The 18,078-nt window shown below is 33.6% G+C and overlaps 2 protein-coding genes across 2 annotated transcripts; both read right to left on the bottom strand.

The window, feature by feature from the left end:
• Positions 1 to 8,630: 8,630 nt before the first annotated feature.
• LOC108324637 (uncharacterized) lies at positions 8,631 to 11,525 on the bottom strand. Its single transcript, XM_017557581.2, has 9 exons — positions 11,369 to 11,525; positions 11,223 to 11,281; positions 11,066 to 11,127; positions 9,844 to 10,809; positions 9,672 to 9,756; positions 9,482 to 9,571; positions 9,191 to 9,394; positions 8,926 to 9,092; positions 8,631 to 8,844 (listed from the first exon to the last, which is right to left on the bottom strand). The coding sequence occupies exons 1-9, from the start codon at positions 11,523 to 11,525 to the stop codon at positions 8,649 to 8,651; spliced, it is 1,986 nt and encodes a 661-aa protein (XP_017413070.1). The 3' UTR covers positions 8,631 to 8,648.
• A 4,547-nt stretch (positions 11,526 to 16,072) lies between these two features.
• On the bottom strand, positions 16,073 to 17,790 carry LOC108325686 (probable indole-3-pyruvate monooxygenase YUCCA8). Its single transcript, XM_017558783.2, has 3 exons — positions 17,063 to 17,790; positions 16,543 to 16,914; positions 16,073 to 16,447 (listed from the first exon to the last, which is right to left on the bottom strand). The coding sequence occupies exons 1-3, from the start codon at positions 17,732 to 17,734 to the stop codon at positions 16,220 to 16,222; spliced, it is 1,272 nt and encodes a 423-aa protein (XP_017414272.1). The 5' UTR covers positions 17,735 to 17,790; the 3' UTR covers positions 16,073 to 16,219.
• Between the last annotated feature and the right edge of the window lie 288 nt (positions 17,791 to 18,078).

The raw sequence follows: 18,078 nt of genomic DNA, 5'->3' as shown, positions 1-18,078 counted from the left end.
AAACGCAATTGCTCGGTCATCCTTGATTTAAAACATTCAATCCACACATAAACGACAACCACAAACACGCTCCCCAACACAACCTCCCTCAAACTCATAAGTCCTATAGTCGTTCGGCTTCAACGCTCGACATTCAATTGTCAACGAGCGTCCACTCAGTCAGTCGTTCGGCCTCAACGCTCGACATTCAATTGTCAACGAGCGTCCACTCGGTCAGTCGTTCGGCCTCAACGCTCGACATTCGATTGTCAACGAGCGTCCACTCAGTCAGTCGTTCGGCCTCAACGCTCAATATTCAATTGTCAACGAGCGTCCTCATGATCGGCCTCGCATGCCACTCGGCCTCTACCGCTCGGTCATACGTATCCTCACGTTCGGCCTCACTTGCTCCAGCTTTTTGCCGTTTGGCTTCGCCTCCTTTTGGTCCATCAAATTCAACCACTCGGTCACGTTCAATCCACACATGAGCAATAACCAGGAACACGCTCTCTAATTACAGCAAAGACAGCCTCCCTCAAACTCATAAGTCCTATAGTTACCACGTCCATAAAACGGAACGGTTAACTCGGACTTGGGGGGCATGTTATGTAGTAAGGATATTTATGTAATAACATAAATATCTTAGATATTTGTCAAAGCCACTAACCACATTTTTAGGTAAGGTGGTTATTTTTATTTTGCTTATAAATACAGTGACAGGACCAAAGTCCAGGTACGTTCTCTTTATGCTCTAGAGATCCTGAATAATACTTCAGAGCAGTATCCAATTACTCTCTTCTGAGCTTCAGCTCCATAACTCATATCTGACTTGAGCGTCGGAGTATCTTTGCAGGTACCTCCCCTCCTTTGGCGAGTATGAAGGACAACAATTGAAGAAATGCAAGCATTCCAGACATCCAGGAGCAACAGAGACACACAGGAAAATGTACACCGAAACAATAATAAAAAAAAAACTAAACAATTTAGTTATTGATTTTATGAATACAACACCATGGTGATAGTTATATGAATCCTATAACTACACTTATTTTTTGAATGCAAACTTCTTTTATAAATATATTTTTGTCTGCTAATAAAAAAATATAAATAAAAGAGAAATATGTCAAATTTATTAACTTTTTAATACATATGTATATATTACATCTACTTGGTTCGGATACTTCAGATCTCAATATACTTTTAGCAAATCCAATATATTAAAAAATTAAAAGTACTTTTGTTATAAAAGAAATTCGATATATTGATATGATAATAGGCTATCTTCAAGAATATTATAAATAATAACATCTACTTAAAAGTAAATATATATATATATATATATATATATATATATATATATATATATAAATAATTTTATTTATCCATGAGATATAAGATATTTCCTTAACTCTTGTTCTTTACTTCCAATAATCACTTAAAATAGTATATGAATTTTTACTTATTTAAGTCGTGAATATTTCCTCAACTTATCTCAAAAGTTAAATTCAGTCATCTTGACTTTTACATTAGTGCAAAATAGATTTATTAAGTTTGTGATTTAAGTCTATTTAGAAGAGAATAGACTTAAATAAAAGTTAGTTATTAAAATTTCTTGTTTATTAACATACTTAAATAAATAAAGTTTTGTATCGGTTAATTTTTTAACATATTTAAATTAATATTTTTATATAGTTACTTTTTTAACATATTTTAAAAAGTGTTATTTTTATATCTCTTACTTCCTAAGAGACATAAATAAATATTTTTACATTAACTATTTTTAATCAAATTAAAAAAGTGTTTTAACCTGCATTCACATTTTCACTTTTAATCTTTCAAACTTTTTTCATTTTTCAATCTTTACATTCGTGCTCAACCTTAACCAGAGTTGCAACAACGTTTGTCCAATGATAGCAACATTCTTCTAGTAATATATATGAACTAATTTCTTTTATACACGAAGGATGTGTGTATTTTGTTTTTAAATAATAGATTTTTTTAGGAAAATGAAATGGTGGATGGTTGGAATAGACACATAGAAGTTAGAATAATAAGAAAAAAAAGTTAACTATTTAGATTATGCATATTAATGATCGGTGATAAAACAAAAGGTATTTTAGACTAGAGTTAAATTTATGAGAAACAAAATATGATAAACCATTAGAGTTTGGTAAGATAAAATAAGAAATGAAAAATGATGAACGATAAAATAAAAAATATTTTGGATTATAGTTAAATTAACGAGAAACAATAACAATTTCATCTTTTCATCTCTTCATCTCGAAAGTTTTTTTTTCATTCTCAATAATATATATATATATATATATATATATATATATATATATATATATATATATATATATATAATTACTTTAGAAAATGGATGTGTAGTTTTATATACTATTAATGATTGATAGTATAATGAGATTATTGTACTTTGGTTTAGGAAGGAATGAAGAGAGACAAAACTATGTACACCGACTTTTGTTTGGAATAGTTTTCTGGCATGTGTTTGGATTTTATCTCTATATAACATAATCTTAGTGAATATGATTGGAATTAAAATATACGTCATAATAATTTTGGCTAGATTTTTTCTGGCCAACCATTCATCTTACTCAAAATAAATGTAGTATTGCTTGGCCATTAATTCTATGTCACGACAAACATATTCATTCATTGGCTACTCTTTATTATTTTTAATTCAAAGTTGTATTCCCTTTTATATCTTCAAATATTTTCTTCCATTTGTGAAGCTTTTTTTTAATATTTTGTAAAATTTTATGAAATTTAAATACAGTAACAGATAACTTAACTTTTAATATTTTTTGAAAAAGTTACAAAATATGAAAATATTTCCTTATCTTATCCATTACTTCATAAATATAAAAATAATTCCTACATAATATTGATGGTTATTAACTAGATAGTAGGTAGATGTTTATACATAAAAGGAAAAAAGAATGTATATTATGATTGTTTGTATATTAATAAGCTTGCTAATGTTTATAATTAAGTTATAAAAGTCATATATCAACCATGATTTCTAATTAATATAATGCTAAAATTTGTGAACTTATCATACATAATTATTAAACAAAAATATCTATTTTTTCATCACTTAAAGAATTAATTAGTTTAAATTTATTTATGTATTTTTTTTCTCTCTCACTCACACACACACTCTCTCTCTCTCTCTCTCTCTCTCTCTCTCTCTATATATATATATATATATATATATATATATATATATATAAATATATATATATACACACACACACGAGCCAATAATCAAACTTATTAAAGAGGATAAGATATTTAGAGTTGACTAATAATAATTTTGAAAAGATATTAATTAATTAACTAAGTGATGATAAATTTTTTGCAGCAATGAACACTCCTCTATCTCTATATAATAGTTGTTTAGTCAAGGAAATCATCTTAATTCGTTTATTTTCAGTATAAATTGAAGTAAATATTTCTTTATCATTAATTTTTTTTATGCATGATAAAAATATATTTAAAACATATCTTATTTTAAAATTAAAAAATAGATAAAATAAACAAACACCCCTTTAAAAAGTGATTATTAATATTTAAATGGAATGAAGAGAGATCTGAAGAGTGATGTTGGATTGATGATAAATGGTAAAGTAAAGATTTTGAACAAACTTTGAAGTCATGTTCCTAATTAATTGTCTGTTGCGTACCTAAATAGTATGTTGGGAGCATTGTACCTTGCACAACCATGGCTCTGCATGTGGCAGGCCATGTCCTTATTTTTTGCATTTTTTTTCTCTTAAAATACCAATAATTATCTTTTAAAAGGAATTGTCCTCCTTCTTCCCCTCATCACTAACAAATCTTTTCCTAGAACAATATATGTGGATAAAAAACACGGCACTGTGATTTTGGTGGTTCTGATGAGTTAAGGTTGTTCATCAATTTTTGGGGTACTGATTATGATCATCTGATTTCTTCTGTGATTTGAGATGTAGGGTTTCATTTGAACTAAATTCGGAAATTTTCATGTTCTTGTGTTTTGATTAAGGTTTGATAACTGTGATGTTCGTCTCTTGAATCGAAAGTATTGTTTTGTTATATGATGTTTGATTATTCTTTGGTTGTGTGAGTGGTGGCCACAGAGTTGATGGATGCTGTCGTAGGGTCGCGGTGGCGGTGTTGTCAGCTTTGTTCTGACTGAGGATTTCCTGAACTTGGGGTTGGGCTGGCAGTTTGGGTTAGGCCGACAAATATGGATTGGACTAACTAATTTGCGTCGTAAAAGACCCATTGTTGGACAGTCTTGAAAACATTAAGGGGGTTGTTCCCTCCACCTCCCCGTTTCCTCCCTCCACCTCCCCCTTCCTCTTTTACCTTCTCATTTTATCTTTTTATTCCTAATTTATCCTTCGGTATATTTTTAGGGTTAAAATTTTATAATTTTTACCCATTCCCCCACACAACCTATTCATTCTCTTTTACATGCTCTCATTCTTATTTTCACACACACCCTATTCATTCTCTTTTACGTTCATGCTCTCATTCTTACTCTTTCGTCTTGGAAATTCTTTCTCTTATTTTTCTTTTGGTGTGAGAGTGAGAGTGTGAGGAGTGAGAGGTTGCTGCAAAGAATTATTGTACCGATGACAAACTTCAATCTCTGTGTTGCTTGAAGGTGATGGTGATGTTTTAACAGAAAAGTGTGTGAATAAACGCCGAGGTACGTGTGGAAAATTTCTTAAACGGATATGGGCATTCGTCAACAGATATCAACATCCGTTTAAGGTAAAACGGATGTCCATATCCGTTTAACAACAACATTATGCAGTCGAAGTAACCAAGTTACAAGATTTTTATTGAAGGTGTGTAAATCCTTTACATTGTGTCTTGAAAGTTGATTATTATTATTATTTTGCAACACCATCTTGCAATGCAGCACTACTTCCAATAAGCCTAGGAATTTAATCTTTTTACAAACTGATTGTAGAAAAAAATTGATTGCTCATATAAGTATTTATCATCACTACAAACCATCAAATAACAATTGGAAGAGGGGGAGTAAAAACAACCTCATTTACAAAAAAAATATATAACAAGAGCAAGCTGACGACATTTACAAAAATTATCTAACAAGAGCAAGCCAGATTTTATGCAAACTGATAACACACGACAACAATACAACAGTTGCAGAAAATACAGAATGCTGAAACAACAAGACTTTTTGGCAACAAACGGAAGAAAGGAGTGAGAGAGTTGAGAGTAAGAGTTTTACAAAATGAAACGGATCTAGAGAATGGGAACATATATGGAGTTTGGGGGTGAGAATGTGAGAGGAGGGGAGGTGGGACTGCTGCTGAAGTAGTAGAAATTTAGGTTACTTAACTAAATAGGGGTTAAAAAGTAAAAAATAAAGTAAAAAAGTTAAAAGAAGGTTATTATGTCATTAAAAAAAAGTTGAACAAAATTGGGGAGATGGAAGGTGGAAACGTGGTGGTGGAGGGAGCAACCCCAAACATTAATAATAACAACTCAATTGGGCTAGCTGGGTTTGTAAGACCAGACTTGGACTTGGAAACGTAGGACTCATTACTAGCAGAAATCAAATTAATAAGAATGAGACAAGAGAAATTAAAATAAATCCTATGTCTCTAAAATTAAAATAATGGGAAATAGAATTAATTAATCATTGACATTAATTAATGAAAATAAATTATAAAAGGAGATAGATGAAACATTACTTTACAATAATAATTGTTATAATTATGAGAAGAAAGTTATTATTATTTATTTAACAATTAATTGGTAATTAAATTAATTTAAAATTAAAATTGGAAAGATAAATTAATTTGATTCAAAAAGGAAATTAATGAGATTTTAAATTAATTGGAAATTTGATTTGAATGATTGATTAAAGTAATAAATGATCTATGGATTGATATTAAATTATATTTATTTATTGTTTGAGTGGAATCCATTTAGCACATTGTATTTTTGAATGAGACTTAGGATAATGATGAATGAATAATGTTAGATAGAGAATGAAAATGGTCGTTGTACTTAGGTATATGATGAGCTTTGATTGATGTTGGAACGAGTGAGTGTTGAGATGTACCTGAGTGTGTAGTTGATGAGCATAAGATTGGAAGATAAGTCTACTTGTTGTGCCTAGTAAAGCTTAAGACTATCGATCGTCTGATACGAGATAGCGACTCCCTTTGGCTTTGTGTGTGAAAAGGGATGCTCGGGTATTGAGCCTTCTTTGTGTATGGGGGTGATGGTGTTTGCCTTGTCTTTATGTGGCATGAAACATGTTCCTTAGCCAGGTAGGCGGGACTACTCGAGCAGACCTGTAGGAGAGGCTACAAGAGACCTATGGGTATTAAAATATTTGCGAGTATCCACGGGTATCCGCGGGTTTTAAAATATTTGCGGATATTTTTTAAGTGAATATCTGTGCGGGTAGCGAGTCAGGTAATAAGTGGATTTCTGGGTCGGGTTGCCGGTAGGTACTATTCGTGCCCGACCCGACTCGTTGCCATCCCTACTCTAGATGCATGATAGAGACGCGATAGTGAGAAACGACTTGTGTTATTTAAAGTTTTTGTACTAAAAATGTTAGAGACAATACAATCGAATTTATTTTATTACGAATTTATTTTATAAATTTTGATTTTACGATAGTGATTTTAAAAATTTTAAATTTTACTCGGACATCCCAAAAATTGAGATGTTATATGCTATTTTCATTTATATTAAAATAATTTCATCTGTAACATGATTTTAAGTATTATTTACATAAAAACAATAAATACTTGAAAATTAAAATAAATTAATGTAAAATGTGATTAAGATATAAGAAAAAAGTGTTAAGAAAGAAAGAGACACAAGGAACCGCGTTTAGGTGAAAATAAAATTGAAATGTTTTTGTCGCTTCACGATACTAAATATTAAAAGGGTTCCAATATCTTATGTTTTCCACTTTTCTGCCATACATTTAATGCCATGCAAAATTAGTATAATTGCATTTGCCAAGTTTAATTGTGCAGAAATTTCAACAATAAAATGTCTTTTTATATTTAATTTTTATTTCATATTTTGATTTCTAGAAATTTAAATTCAAAGTTATTTTTAATATATATATATATATATATATATATATATATATATATATATATATATATTGTAAAATTAATTGGTTAGATAACTTGTGGTTGATAAATCTTGAAGTCATAAATTTTGATGGTAAAATAAATATTCCATTATAGTTATTATTCTTAATTGAATAAAATTAAGTTTTAATTAATTTTTATATTTGGGGAAACTATTATTTTCTCAAATGTTTAAAAATTACTATTTTTATTTTACTTTCTTACACATAATTTAAAAAATATACATTTTTGTATAATTTTAAATTAAATTTTAATTACAAATTGTTGTATACATCTCAAATATTAAGGGATCAATCCTAATGTTATACTAAGTTATTTTAAACTTTTAACTTGCCCTTAATTATTATATATTTTTCCTATAATTTATAATTACTTTAAAAAATATTTAGAAATTAATAGAATGTATCTATATAACTAAAAAATAATAATTAATGTTATTTTTATTTCAAAAGTTAGAAAATATTTTTTTTGTCTTAAATAAATGGGTAAGAAAAAAAGTGATGGGATTTGTTATATATACTGAATTTTATACCATGTAGTAAAGTTGTATATAACTAGTTTGTAAGAACTGTATTTAATATTACTTTTATGTTTATCTGTTTAGTTTAAAGAATAGCATTGTTTTAAAGATTATAAATGCTAGTTTCATTTATACTATATTTCTTTAATTTTTAATATAATTTTATTATTTCTATAATTTAAAAAAATAGAAAGAATAAAAGAAGTAAAATCAAGTTGTGTTGCAACATGGAATAAAAAAGAAAGTGTTAGAGAAGAAGATAAACCAAATGTAGTCGCAAAAATAAAATGGAAAGGTTTTTGTGCTACGCAAAGACAATGTAATACTAATAAACATTAAAGGTTGCTGTCTTCTCTCTACTGGTCTATAAATTAAATTAGATAAAAAGTTAAAGGTATATAAATTAAATTTTTATATTAACTTGTAGTAGTTGGTTAGTTCTTAAATTATTTGACCTTAAAACTTGTTAGTTTTATTCTGACACAAACTTAAATTATTAGTAATAGCAAATTAAAAATATTATTTAAATTAAGACTATGATATATCCTCGAATATGAAAAGAGGAATAATGAGCTTATCTATGAGTATGTTACCTGACTGGATTGTCTAGAGTGGCTTTCTTGCACATATTGAAAGGATTTTTTATTTGACTGAGGAGTTTTTCTATATTGAAATGACACCAAAAAGAATTAATGTTATTCACAAATCAAAACTTAAGCAAATAGTACAAATGAATCGTGTGTCTGAACTTACAAATTACCACATTTTAATGTTGTGGTAACAAAAAAAAGTTCTCTCCACGTTAACTACGTCTACAAAAAATAAAATTAAAAAATGAATACTTCAAATGAATCGTGTCTGAACTTACAATTACCACAAATTTTAATGCTGTGGTAACAAAAAAAAGTTCTCTCCACGATAACTAAAAATTCAATGATGATATTGAACCACGCCACTCCGTCCCAATGAATAATTTCTCAAGTGTGTTTCCTGTTGATGCAATCCTTTGGCACATGTAGACGGTGAAACTTTGGTTCGATAGGAACAGTTAATGCCTTCCTATCCCAAGAACATGGCTTTGCTGCCTTTGGCTTCACAATACCTGGTGGCTTTTCGATAATAACACTAAGTTTTGTTGCAATGACAGCCTTTCCTTTCTTCCTTGCTAAAGCACTGCAATAGACATTTCCATTGTAATCAAAGTTGCTTACTACAAACACAACATGTAATCAAAGTAATCTGACTATTACTTACCTCAGAGGCCTCAGAACTTTACGCTGCGTCATTTCGGATTTTCTTTTGAATTTATCATTCACATCATTGGGTTTCTGAAGTTTAGTACGAGGACAACTTTTATAAGGTATTGTAGCAGATAATTTACGTTGCACCTTGGAGCGGGAGTTGTCTATTTGAATGCCACCCTGCGTAACATTTTGGGAAGTCTTCAGTCACTGTCTAAAACACTGTTTATGCTATAAAATATTTATAGGTGAACATGTTCTTCTGTGCATGAACTTACAGATTGATTTTCCTGTGTTTTTGGGCGTGATTTCTCATCACAACTGCTATAATAATCAGTGTCTGATTCACTTTTTGGAACTGAACTCACTCGGTTTACAATCTGATGTTTCCCCATTGCCATCCCACCACCTTTAACTGCGGTTTCTTTTAAAGGTGAGAGAAATTTTCTAGCCAAGTTTGCTTCTTTGAGAATTCCCCTTTCCTGCAGCATCAAATAATAACACTTGATTAAAATAAATTGTTTTTTAACAATAAATAAACTTAAACACAATCCCCTTCCCTTACTTACATCAGTTCTCAGCTTAAAAGGCTTAGGGTTTGTGGGCTTTAATTTTCTGTACTTCACAACAGGACAAGCAGTCGTGGTCGATGAAGATTTCTGTTTTAAGGTCAAAATCATAAACGTTATATACACAGTCAAATCATTCAATAAAGTGGGACTGAAAGTAATCATTAATCTATAACTAAGACCACCAGACCTTTTGTGTTTTTCTCGAATCATCCTCATGCTTGCTCCCAAGAATAGCCTTCTTTTTGGGCACGTCGTTATCGGTACTCATCTCTCTGCAGCCGCCAAGAATTCATTGATTTCACCAAATTTAAGAAAACAATGGAGAGTCAAACATTTTTTAGAGAAATCAAATTCCTTACATATTTTCATGAACCATTGAAGCATTTTCTTTGTCATCAGAACAAGCCAATGATTTTTCTTCAGCCTTTCTCATGGTGGATTCAGAAACTTTTCCCTTTGCAGAAACCGAGTTCCTCATCTCTTCATTTTCACTCCTTTCTGCAGTCATCTTTTTATTGTTGGAATTTGACAGTGAGGTAGTGTCACATTCCGAAGCTTCTGACAAAACTTGAACTATAACTAACCTCTCCCCTCTTGTTGGTTCTTGGGAAATTACATCTCCAAGAGATAGTTCAGCACCACTCGCTGAAGTTCCTGATTCATGGCATCCTTCTAGAGAACCACATCTAGATTTCTCATCTATCTCCATATCATTAGAGTCATTTTGATGAGGCTTAGCAACCTGTCGTTTCTGAGTGCCTTTCTTCACTTTCTTCTCCTTCAAACTTGACATTGAGTTAGTTTCTGGTTGCTTACGGTTATTAGAACTCAAGGAATCAAACACACGGCTCTTAACTTCTCTTCCCCTCAATAGCTTTTTGGAGGCAGTCACTGGCAAAGAGTTTCTTCCTTTTTCTTCAGTCTTCTTGACTCCGTTGAGTTCAAGCTTTTTCATTGCTGAACACAGTGCTCTCATTGGTGTTTTTAATTCCATAGAACTCTTGATCTTTATGACCTTCTTAGGCGAGTGAACAACAAGAGCCTTAGACACCACTCTGCTCTTAGGCACACCAACGGTTAACACTTTCTTGCTCTCAACACTTCTAAACGGTTCTACATTCGAAACCTTCTTTTGATTATTCCTTGGAGTGGTCAAGGCCTTGGCCACCGGAGGAGATGGCCTCACCTTAGGGGTTGCTGCGACCTTAGAAAGAGGTTTAACTTGGACGTTCTTGTCGGTCATCTTGAGTGATGATGACGAAATAAAGTTCATCCTTGACACCCTTGACTTTGCAGGAGCTGTATGGGGACACTTCAAATTTGCGCTGAAAGAAGTAACCAAACATCACTCATAATGATGAAAACGTTCTTGAAGATATTAAAGAAGGAAAACTATATGTTGACAACCACACCATTTAACAATCATGAAGGAAAACTATAATAATGAAAGATGATAGATTTTTAATAGGTAAAAATTACCACAATAACTTTTTTTTTAATTAAAGAATGTTTTCCAGTTACAAGTTCCACATTGATGAAGGTGAGTGTATAAACTAGTTTCTTGGTTTAAGGATGCGCTACCTTGCTTCTTCTTTTTTCAAAGCTTTTCTGAGGCGTACATTGGGACCTCTTGCAGCCATAACCTGAAAATCCAAGATCCATTCACCCAATCACCATCATATTTATGTCCATAAGTAGAGTGAACGAAACAAAGATGAAAAAGTAAAGACCAACTAACCCTAACAATAAACTTCTTGTTGATAGTTTCCAACTCTTGCTCATGCTTTCGGTCACATCCTATTATTAGAAAAAGTCATGTCATTGGTAACCAAAGAAGATGAAAAAGATTTGGAATAAGATCAAAGAAGTGAGAAGTTAAACTACCAACACGTGAGCAGAACCAGTGGCTGTCATCACCGGGACGGCAAGAATCAGGTGCGGTGAAATCCACGAACTTGGGAGCTTCAAAGTTCTCGAAGAATTCATCGTTTATTTCTATATCATCTTCGATTATTGGTATGCAGTACTGAGTTTCTGCCATATCCTTTCTTTTCTTCTCTTCCTTTCTTTTCTTCTCTTCGGAGCGTCTTGTTTTTGCTTTCGTTCTTTCTTTGATGCGAATATTGTGTGGGATTGTAGTAAGGTAAGAAGTTGGTTTTATAGCCGCCAATATTTGAAACAAAAATGGTTAACGAGCCGTTATGATTTCCACAGTCATGTGACAAGTAAACATTGAGTGAGAAATTTCTATGCTATACAATATATGTGAGAAATTATTATTTGTATTTATTATGTATGAAAGGTGAATTTAAAATTTAGTTTTAAGTAAGTTATTTTGAAAAAAAAAAACACACTGATGATTTTGTACGTGGTGATTAATAATTTTTGTATTGAGTTTTCCTATAACGCCTAGATTACTGTCAAAAGACACTAATCGGTATTGTCCCCGTTTTTCCAAGAGCTCTATATATACAGAGTTCTCCCTCTTTCATTTGTAATATTGTAAAACAGACAGATACATATGCTATTACAGAAAATGAATAAAGTGCGTATTTTTCTTACCTTTCACGAGGCCTCCGTGCAGATCGCGTCCCATTTTCTCTGAACATCCATGGGTCCGTCGCTGTGCAGAGTGTTGCTCCACTTCTCTCTCTAGCTTCTGGAAGAGCCTCAAGTTCTTTCTCTCTCTTTCAATAGGGACGAAGGGTGTACTCTGCCAACAACGTCTTTCAATAGACACTTTATCTCACTCGCGGGCCTCTAAGCCAATTGGGCCTCCTCTCAGACATGCATCAGGCCATATTTTAATATGGTATCATAGCAGGTTTAATACCTGCTTTGCTTCCACTGCCTCTATTATCATTCTTGATATCTTTTTGGATTGTTTCTTGGTCTCTTCTTGCTTCCTACCGTAATGGATCACATGGATCAATCCGCTAATCCTACCAGGCCTTTCTATCTGCATCTTGGGGAGAATCCTGGTCTTACTCTCATTTCTCAAGTTCTGAACGAAAACAATTACTCTTCTTGGAGCAGAAGCATGAGGAGGGCTCTGCTTTCAAAGAATAAAATCAAGTTCATTGATGGGTCAATCAAGAAACCTCAAAGCAATGATGTTTTGTTCGACGCTTGGGAGAGATGTAATATGATGGTTCTTTCTTGGATTATAAAGACTCTTTCTCCACAAATTGCAGAGAGCGTGATATATGTTGAAGAAAGGAGCTATGGGATGAATTGAAGGAAAGATTTACTCGAGGATATCCACTCGATCAAACAAGGAGAGAGAGGCGTTAGTCAATTTTTCACAGACTTAAAAATTCTTTGGGAGGAATTGGAATCCCTTAGACCCATACCACTTGTACCTGTGATATTCCTTGCAGCTATGATCTTTCAAAGATTTCTTTGAAGTACAGAGAAATAGAACACGTCATATGCTTCTTAAAGGGGCTGAATGAGAGTAATCAAGACAGGAAGGAGACTGGAACTCTGTCAATGCCTGCCAAAGCAGTTCAGGCCTAGAGGGTGTCCAATCTGCTCACTAGATCAACACCAATGCTGCCTTTAACTCTTTTACCCCTAAGCAAATGCATAAACTCCTCAAAATGATAAAGAAGGTTGATGAACCCGCTCACAAGATCAACCAGATGCAGAGAGATAGCATAGAGGACAAACAAGGCATCTCTTCTTGGATCCTTGACACCGGGGCCACATACCATGTGACCCATGATAAAAGAAACTTTGTTACCTTTCATAAAATCAAACCTATCTCTATCAGACTGCCAAGTAATACCATTATTACTCCTGAACATGCAGGAACTGTCCAATTTTCTAAGAATTTTGTTATTTTTAATGTTTTATATATACTTGATTTTTGTTTTAATCTGATTTTTGTCCAAAGTCTCATCAAGGACTTAAACTACAGTCTAACATTTTCTTCTGAGATTTGTGAGATAAGGGAGAATTCTACGTTGAAGATGATTGGGTATGCTAACCTTTGCAAAGGCCTCTATTATCTACAAGGCTTTCCTAATCCGGATCAAAATTTTATTTCAAAGTCTGCTTTCTCTTATGAACATGTTGATGTAAATTTGTGGTACTATAGGTTAGGCCATCCTGGACATAAAACTGTTAAATAGATATGTGAGAAGTTCCCTTATGTGCAAATGGGTCCTGATATTGTGTGTGATGCTTGCCACTATGCTAAACAACATAAACTGTCTTTTCCTAGAAGTATTTCTTTAATTGCTGAATGTTTCGAAATGATTCACTGTGATATATGGGCCCTCTTTCCACTTCCTCTGTTCACGGTCATAGGTATTTTCTTACTATAGTTGATGACTATAGTAGACATACTTGGGTTTTTTTAATGAATAATAAAGGTCAAACAAGGGATCTGTTGCAGAATTTTATTGTGAAAATTAAAAACCAGTTTGATAAAATGATTAAGACTATTAGGACCGACAATGAACCTGAATTTAATTGTGTTAATCTTTATGATTTGTATGGCATTAATCACCAAAAGAGTTATGTTGAAACTCCTGAACAAAATTCTGTCATTGAAAGAAAACACCAACACATACTTAATGTGACCCGCAGTCTTCTTTTTCAATCTAATATGCCCAATGCCTATTGGTCCTATGCTGTGAGTCATGGTGTTTACCTAATAAATAGGTTGCCTTCCCCATTCTTAGTAACAAGAATCCTTATGATATGGTCTATAATGTTCCTCCTACTTACTTATGATTTGCCTTTAACTCTTTTACCCTTGAACAAATGCATAAACTCCTCAAAATGATAGAGAAGGTTGATGAACCCGCTCACAAGATCAACCAGATGTAGAGAGATAACAAAAAGGACAAACAAGGTATATCTTCTTGGATCCTTGACACTGGGGCCACAGACCATGTGACCCATGATAAAAGAAACTTTGTTACCTTTCATAAAATCAAACCTATCTCTACCACAGTTCAGTTCGTCTATCGTTGTCACAGTTCCGTTCGTCTAAACCCTTAGGGTTTTCTTGTTCCTCGCTGGTACTATTCATCTTCTTCAGAAATGATGTCTGGTAGTACTCTTTCTTTCTTTGGAAGTCCATCAATTACTTCCGAGAAGCTAAATGAAAAAAATTATCTATCATGGTCTGCTGCCTTTGAAATGTGATTCCTTGGCCAAGGACATTATGTCCACCTTGAGCGAGATGGAAGCCATGTGCTTACTGAAAAAGTTGATCAGTGGAAACAAGCAGATTTCCAGTTGTGTGCCTTGTTATGGCAATCAGTGGAACCCAAACTTCTTGTATCTTTGAGGGCTTTCAAAACTTGTCACTTTTTTTTGGAAGAAAGCCCAAAGCATTTATGTCAACGATATTCAACGTCTCTATGACACTACGAACAAGCTTGCATCTCTTAAAATGGCAATCTGTTGTCGAAGAACTCATGATATTTTTGGAAGTGGACCCATTAGAGGATATATAAAAGAAACTAGAGAAATTTTACATGGTGTTGATCTTTCGTGCCCTACATCCCGATTTTGATCATCTCAAAGATCAACTTCTAACTAGTCATGAGGTCCCCTCTATGGAAACATTGACCACTCGCCTTCTGCGTATCCGGGTACCTCAAACTCAAGAAGCGCATGAACTAGTGGAACCATCTGTCATGGTTGCCACACGAGAAAGAGGAGGACGTGACACTAGAGGAGGAGAACGAGGAGGTCGGAGACGTCCTCAATGCACATACTCAAGAGAATTGTTATTCCTTACATGGTTTCCCTTCCAAAATCGTGAATATGTAAAAGGCTGCACAGAGGTTCACGAATGGTGTTTGCATGAAGAGTAGTGATAGATTGTGCTTTTGATAGGAATAAATGAGTGGAATAAGCAAATTAATGACCGAAGTAAGATTGTGACTGAATAAAAAACCCAAAATAATGAAACAGATCATGCAAAGAAAGAAATACACTATTTAAAACAATTTTAGTTAGGATTATGTTAACAATATTTTTTAACATTTTTTAACAATAAACTATATGTTACTATTTTATTAATTTGTGTATTTGAAACGGACTAATCAAGAGTTACCACGCTTAAATTGTTAAATTTTTTTATTAAAAAGACATTTTTCTTTTATTTATAATCGTCATCTTTTCTTGACCACTCAACTTTTAACAACGGTTTAATTTATAAAAGTTATTATTTCTCGTCCGTTCTACTTTTAACAATAGTCCTTTCGATAACTATCATTAAAAAATTAGTTAAAATTACAAAATTATTACAATGTCTTTTTTATAACAGTAACTTATTAAACATAGTTTAATCGATGATGTGGAAAATTCTTTTTATACTAGTGCTATTATCTTTTAATAGAAAAAGAAAACTTAGAGAAATCACTATAAGAGTAAAGACAAGAATGAGATTGCAAATAAAATTAAATTGTTTCATTTAACTCGAAGAAAGAAATGTACTGTGCATCTATAAGTAACGTGAACGTAGAAAAGAAAAGAAAAAGTAAAAACAAAAAAGCCTCTTCATCCAGAGATTTTTGAGGAAGCCCAAAAGTTGAAAACATGGGCAGAGGGAGAGGGCTATGTACCTATATATTTCTGTGTTATCTGTGTATTTTTTTTTCCTGTATTATTCTTACGGAAGATATTGTTGTTTTGTTTATAAAACAACAAATTCCTATCTAAAAGAAACAACACTGATTGCATGGATGTATTCGACTAATTGAGTTAATTTCAGAACTGAGAAATGCAACGTCTATGACAAGCAGTGGTACGATGTTTATTTGGCTTAGTGTCTTGTTTCCAAAGCTGAGCAATGTCTTGAGAGATTTTAATAGCATCGAAAGAGGCACCAGAGAGCCCTCTCCTTGTGAACCCAACAGCATAAACTCCAAAATTTCCTTTCCAACCATTTGGGAACGAACACTTTGGGAAACCATTCTCCGAGAAAAATTCACCTTCCTGCAACAACAACAATATTACCCTTTTCACATTATTTTTCCATTCCCACTGTACACTCAACAAACATTTCACACTTAGTGGAAACAAATTCTCACCTGAAGCCAAGAAGGAACATTGCTACGGTACCCTGTTGCAAGCACCACTGCATCAACATCTTGCTTTTCACCATTAACAAGCTCCACGCACCCATTCTCGAACCTCTTTATGGCTGGAACAACTTTTATGTCACCGGATTTAATTTTCTCCAACGTTCCAATGTCCAAAACAGGGGTCTTACCCTTTCTGTTCTTCCACGATAAAGGACCTTCCAAAGGCCTTTTCAGCCCAAACTTCTCCGTGTTCCCCAACACCAACCACGCCAGCACCAATAGAACTCTGTCAACCACCCAAAGTGGCAACCATTGCAGCATCAAAGTTGCCAATTCAAACGTTGACTTCCCAAACACTTCTCTGGGCAACACATGAACCTGCCAAACCAAAATCAAAGCAACCCCATTTAATCACCCACCTCAAAATTATTCAAAGAACAACTTGTATAAGAAATTTCAGTGGGTGATATATTAAGACGTGATGATTACGCAGTTGATATAATAAGTTTACAAGAGAATGACTCACCGAGCTACGAACAACGATGGAAGGAGAAGCACTGTGGTTAAACAAGTCGAGTGAGAGTTCCATGCCAGAGTTGCCACAACCAACAACAAGAACTTTCTTCCCCTTGAATCTTTCTCCACATTTATACTCACATGCATGAATAACATCCCCTTTGAATTCCTTCAACCCTTCTATCTCAGGCATCACGCACTCCGCATTCTCTCCGGTGGCCACCACAAGCCACCTAGAAATGTACTCAAACTCATTCTTGACGGAGCCAGAGGTGGCAACGGTTTTGACCCTCCAGAAGCCGCTGGTTTCATCGTATCTAGCAGACTGGACACACTGGTTGAATCGTGGGTTTATGTCGAAGTGTCGTGCGTAGGATTCGAGATAATCTATGAACTGTTTCTTGGAGGGGTATTGGGGGAAGTGTGGTGGGAATGAAAGGTTGGGGAGCTGACAGAACTGTTTGGGAAGATGGAGTTTTAATCTGTCATAGGTTCGTTTTTGCCAGAGTGAGGCTATGCATTCGGCTCGTTCGAGAACCATGAAGGGTACCCCTTTTTGTTTTAGACACGCTGCTGTGGCTAGTCCTGAAGGACCTGCACCTACGATCACAGGACCGTTGACCCAAACGCAGCGTTTTGAGAACGTCTCCTCACAATCAACTAGGCGAAAAAAGTTTTCCATTTTCACGCAGTACTTTTTTCTTTTTAGTTTTGGCCTCTTGGGTGTGAGATAGAAAAGAAGCAGTTTTGGAAGTTGACAGAAATGATTTTTTTGAGGTTTGGAAATGTGAATTTGGATTGAAGGAAGAAGAAGTTGGAGAGGCTTAAATAGAGGGCTTGAGGTTGTGACGAAAGTGGGAAGTTTAATGAGCCGTTTCCCTTTGGTTTTCCATGTCACTCTATTGGTTTTTGTAATATTTTTGGCCTTTTTGATGGCAACAAAGATACACCCAGAAATGAGAAAGTATGACATTGGAACTTGTAGCATAATTGACCACGTTCGTTGTTAATAATTGGAGCTTAGAA

The sequence above is a fragment of the Vigna angularis genome, chromosome 3 (assembly GCF_016808095.1).
Source record: "Vigna angularis cultivar LongXiaoDou No.4 chromosome 3, ASM1680809v1, whole genome shotgun sequence".
NCBI lineage: Eukaryota > Viridiplantae > Streptophyta > Magnoliopsida > Fabales > Fabaceae > Vigna > Vigna angularis.
This window is presented reverse-complemented; position numbering and strand designations above follow the sequence as displayed.

Bases quoted from the DNA above. Each gene is read 5' to 3' on its own strand.
- LOC108324637 (XM_017557581.2), bottom strand. From the start codon at position 11,525: ATGGCAGAAACTCAGTACTGCATACCAATAATCGAAGATGATATAGAA. The intron at 11,282-11,368 runs GTAGTTTAACTT...TTCTAATAATAG, and splicing joins CTGGTTCTGCTCACGTGTTG to GATGTGACCGAAAGCATGAG. The intron at 8,845-8,925 runs GTAAGTAATAGT...TGTCTATTGCAG, and splicing joins AAAGTTCTGAGGCCTCTGAG to TGCTTTAGCAAGGAAGAAAG.
- LOC108325686 (XM_017558783.2), bottom strand. From the start codon at position 17,734: ATGGAAAACTTTTTTCGCCTAGTTGATTGTGAGGAGACGTTCTCAAAA. The intron at 16,915-17,062 runs GTGAGTCATTCT...TTGGTTTGGCAG, and splicing joins CCATCGTTGTTCGTAGCTCG to GTTCATGTGTTGCCCAGAGA. The intron at 16,448-16,542 runs GTGAGAATTTGT...TTGTTGTTGCAG, and splicing joins ATGTTCCTTCTTGGCTTCAG to GAAGGTGAATTTTTCTCGGA.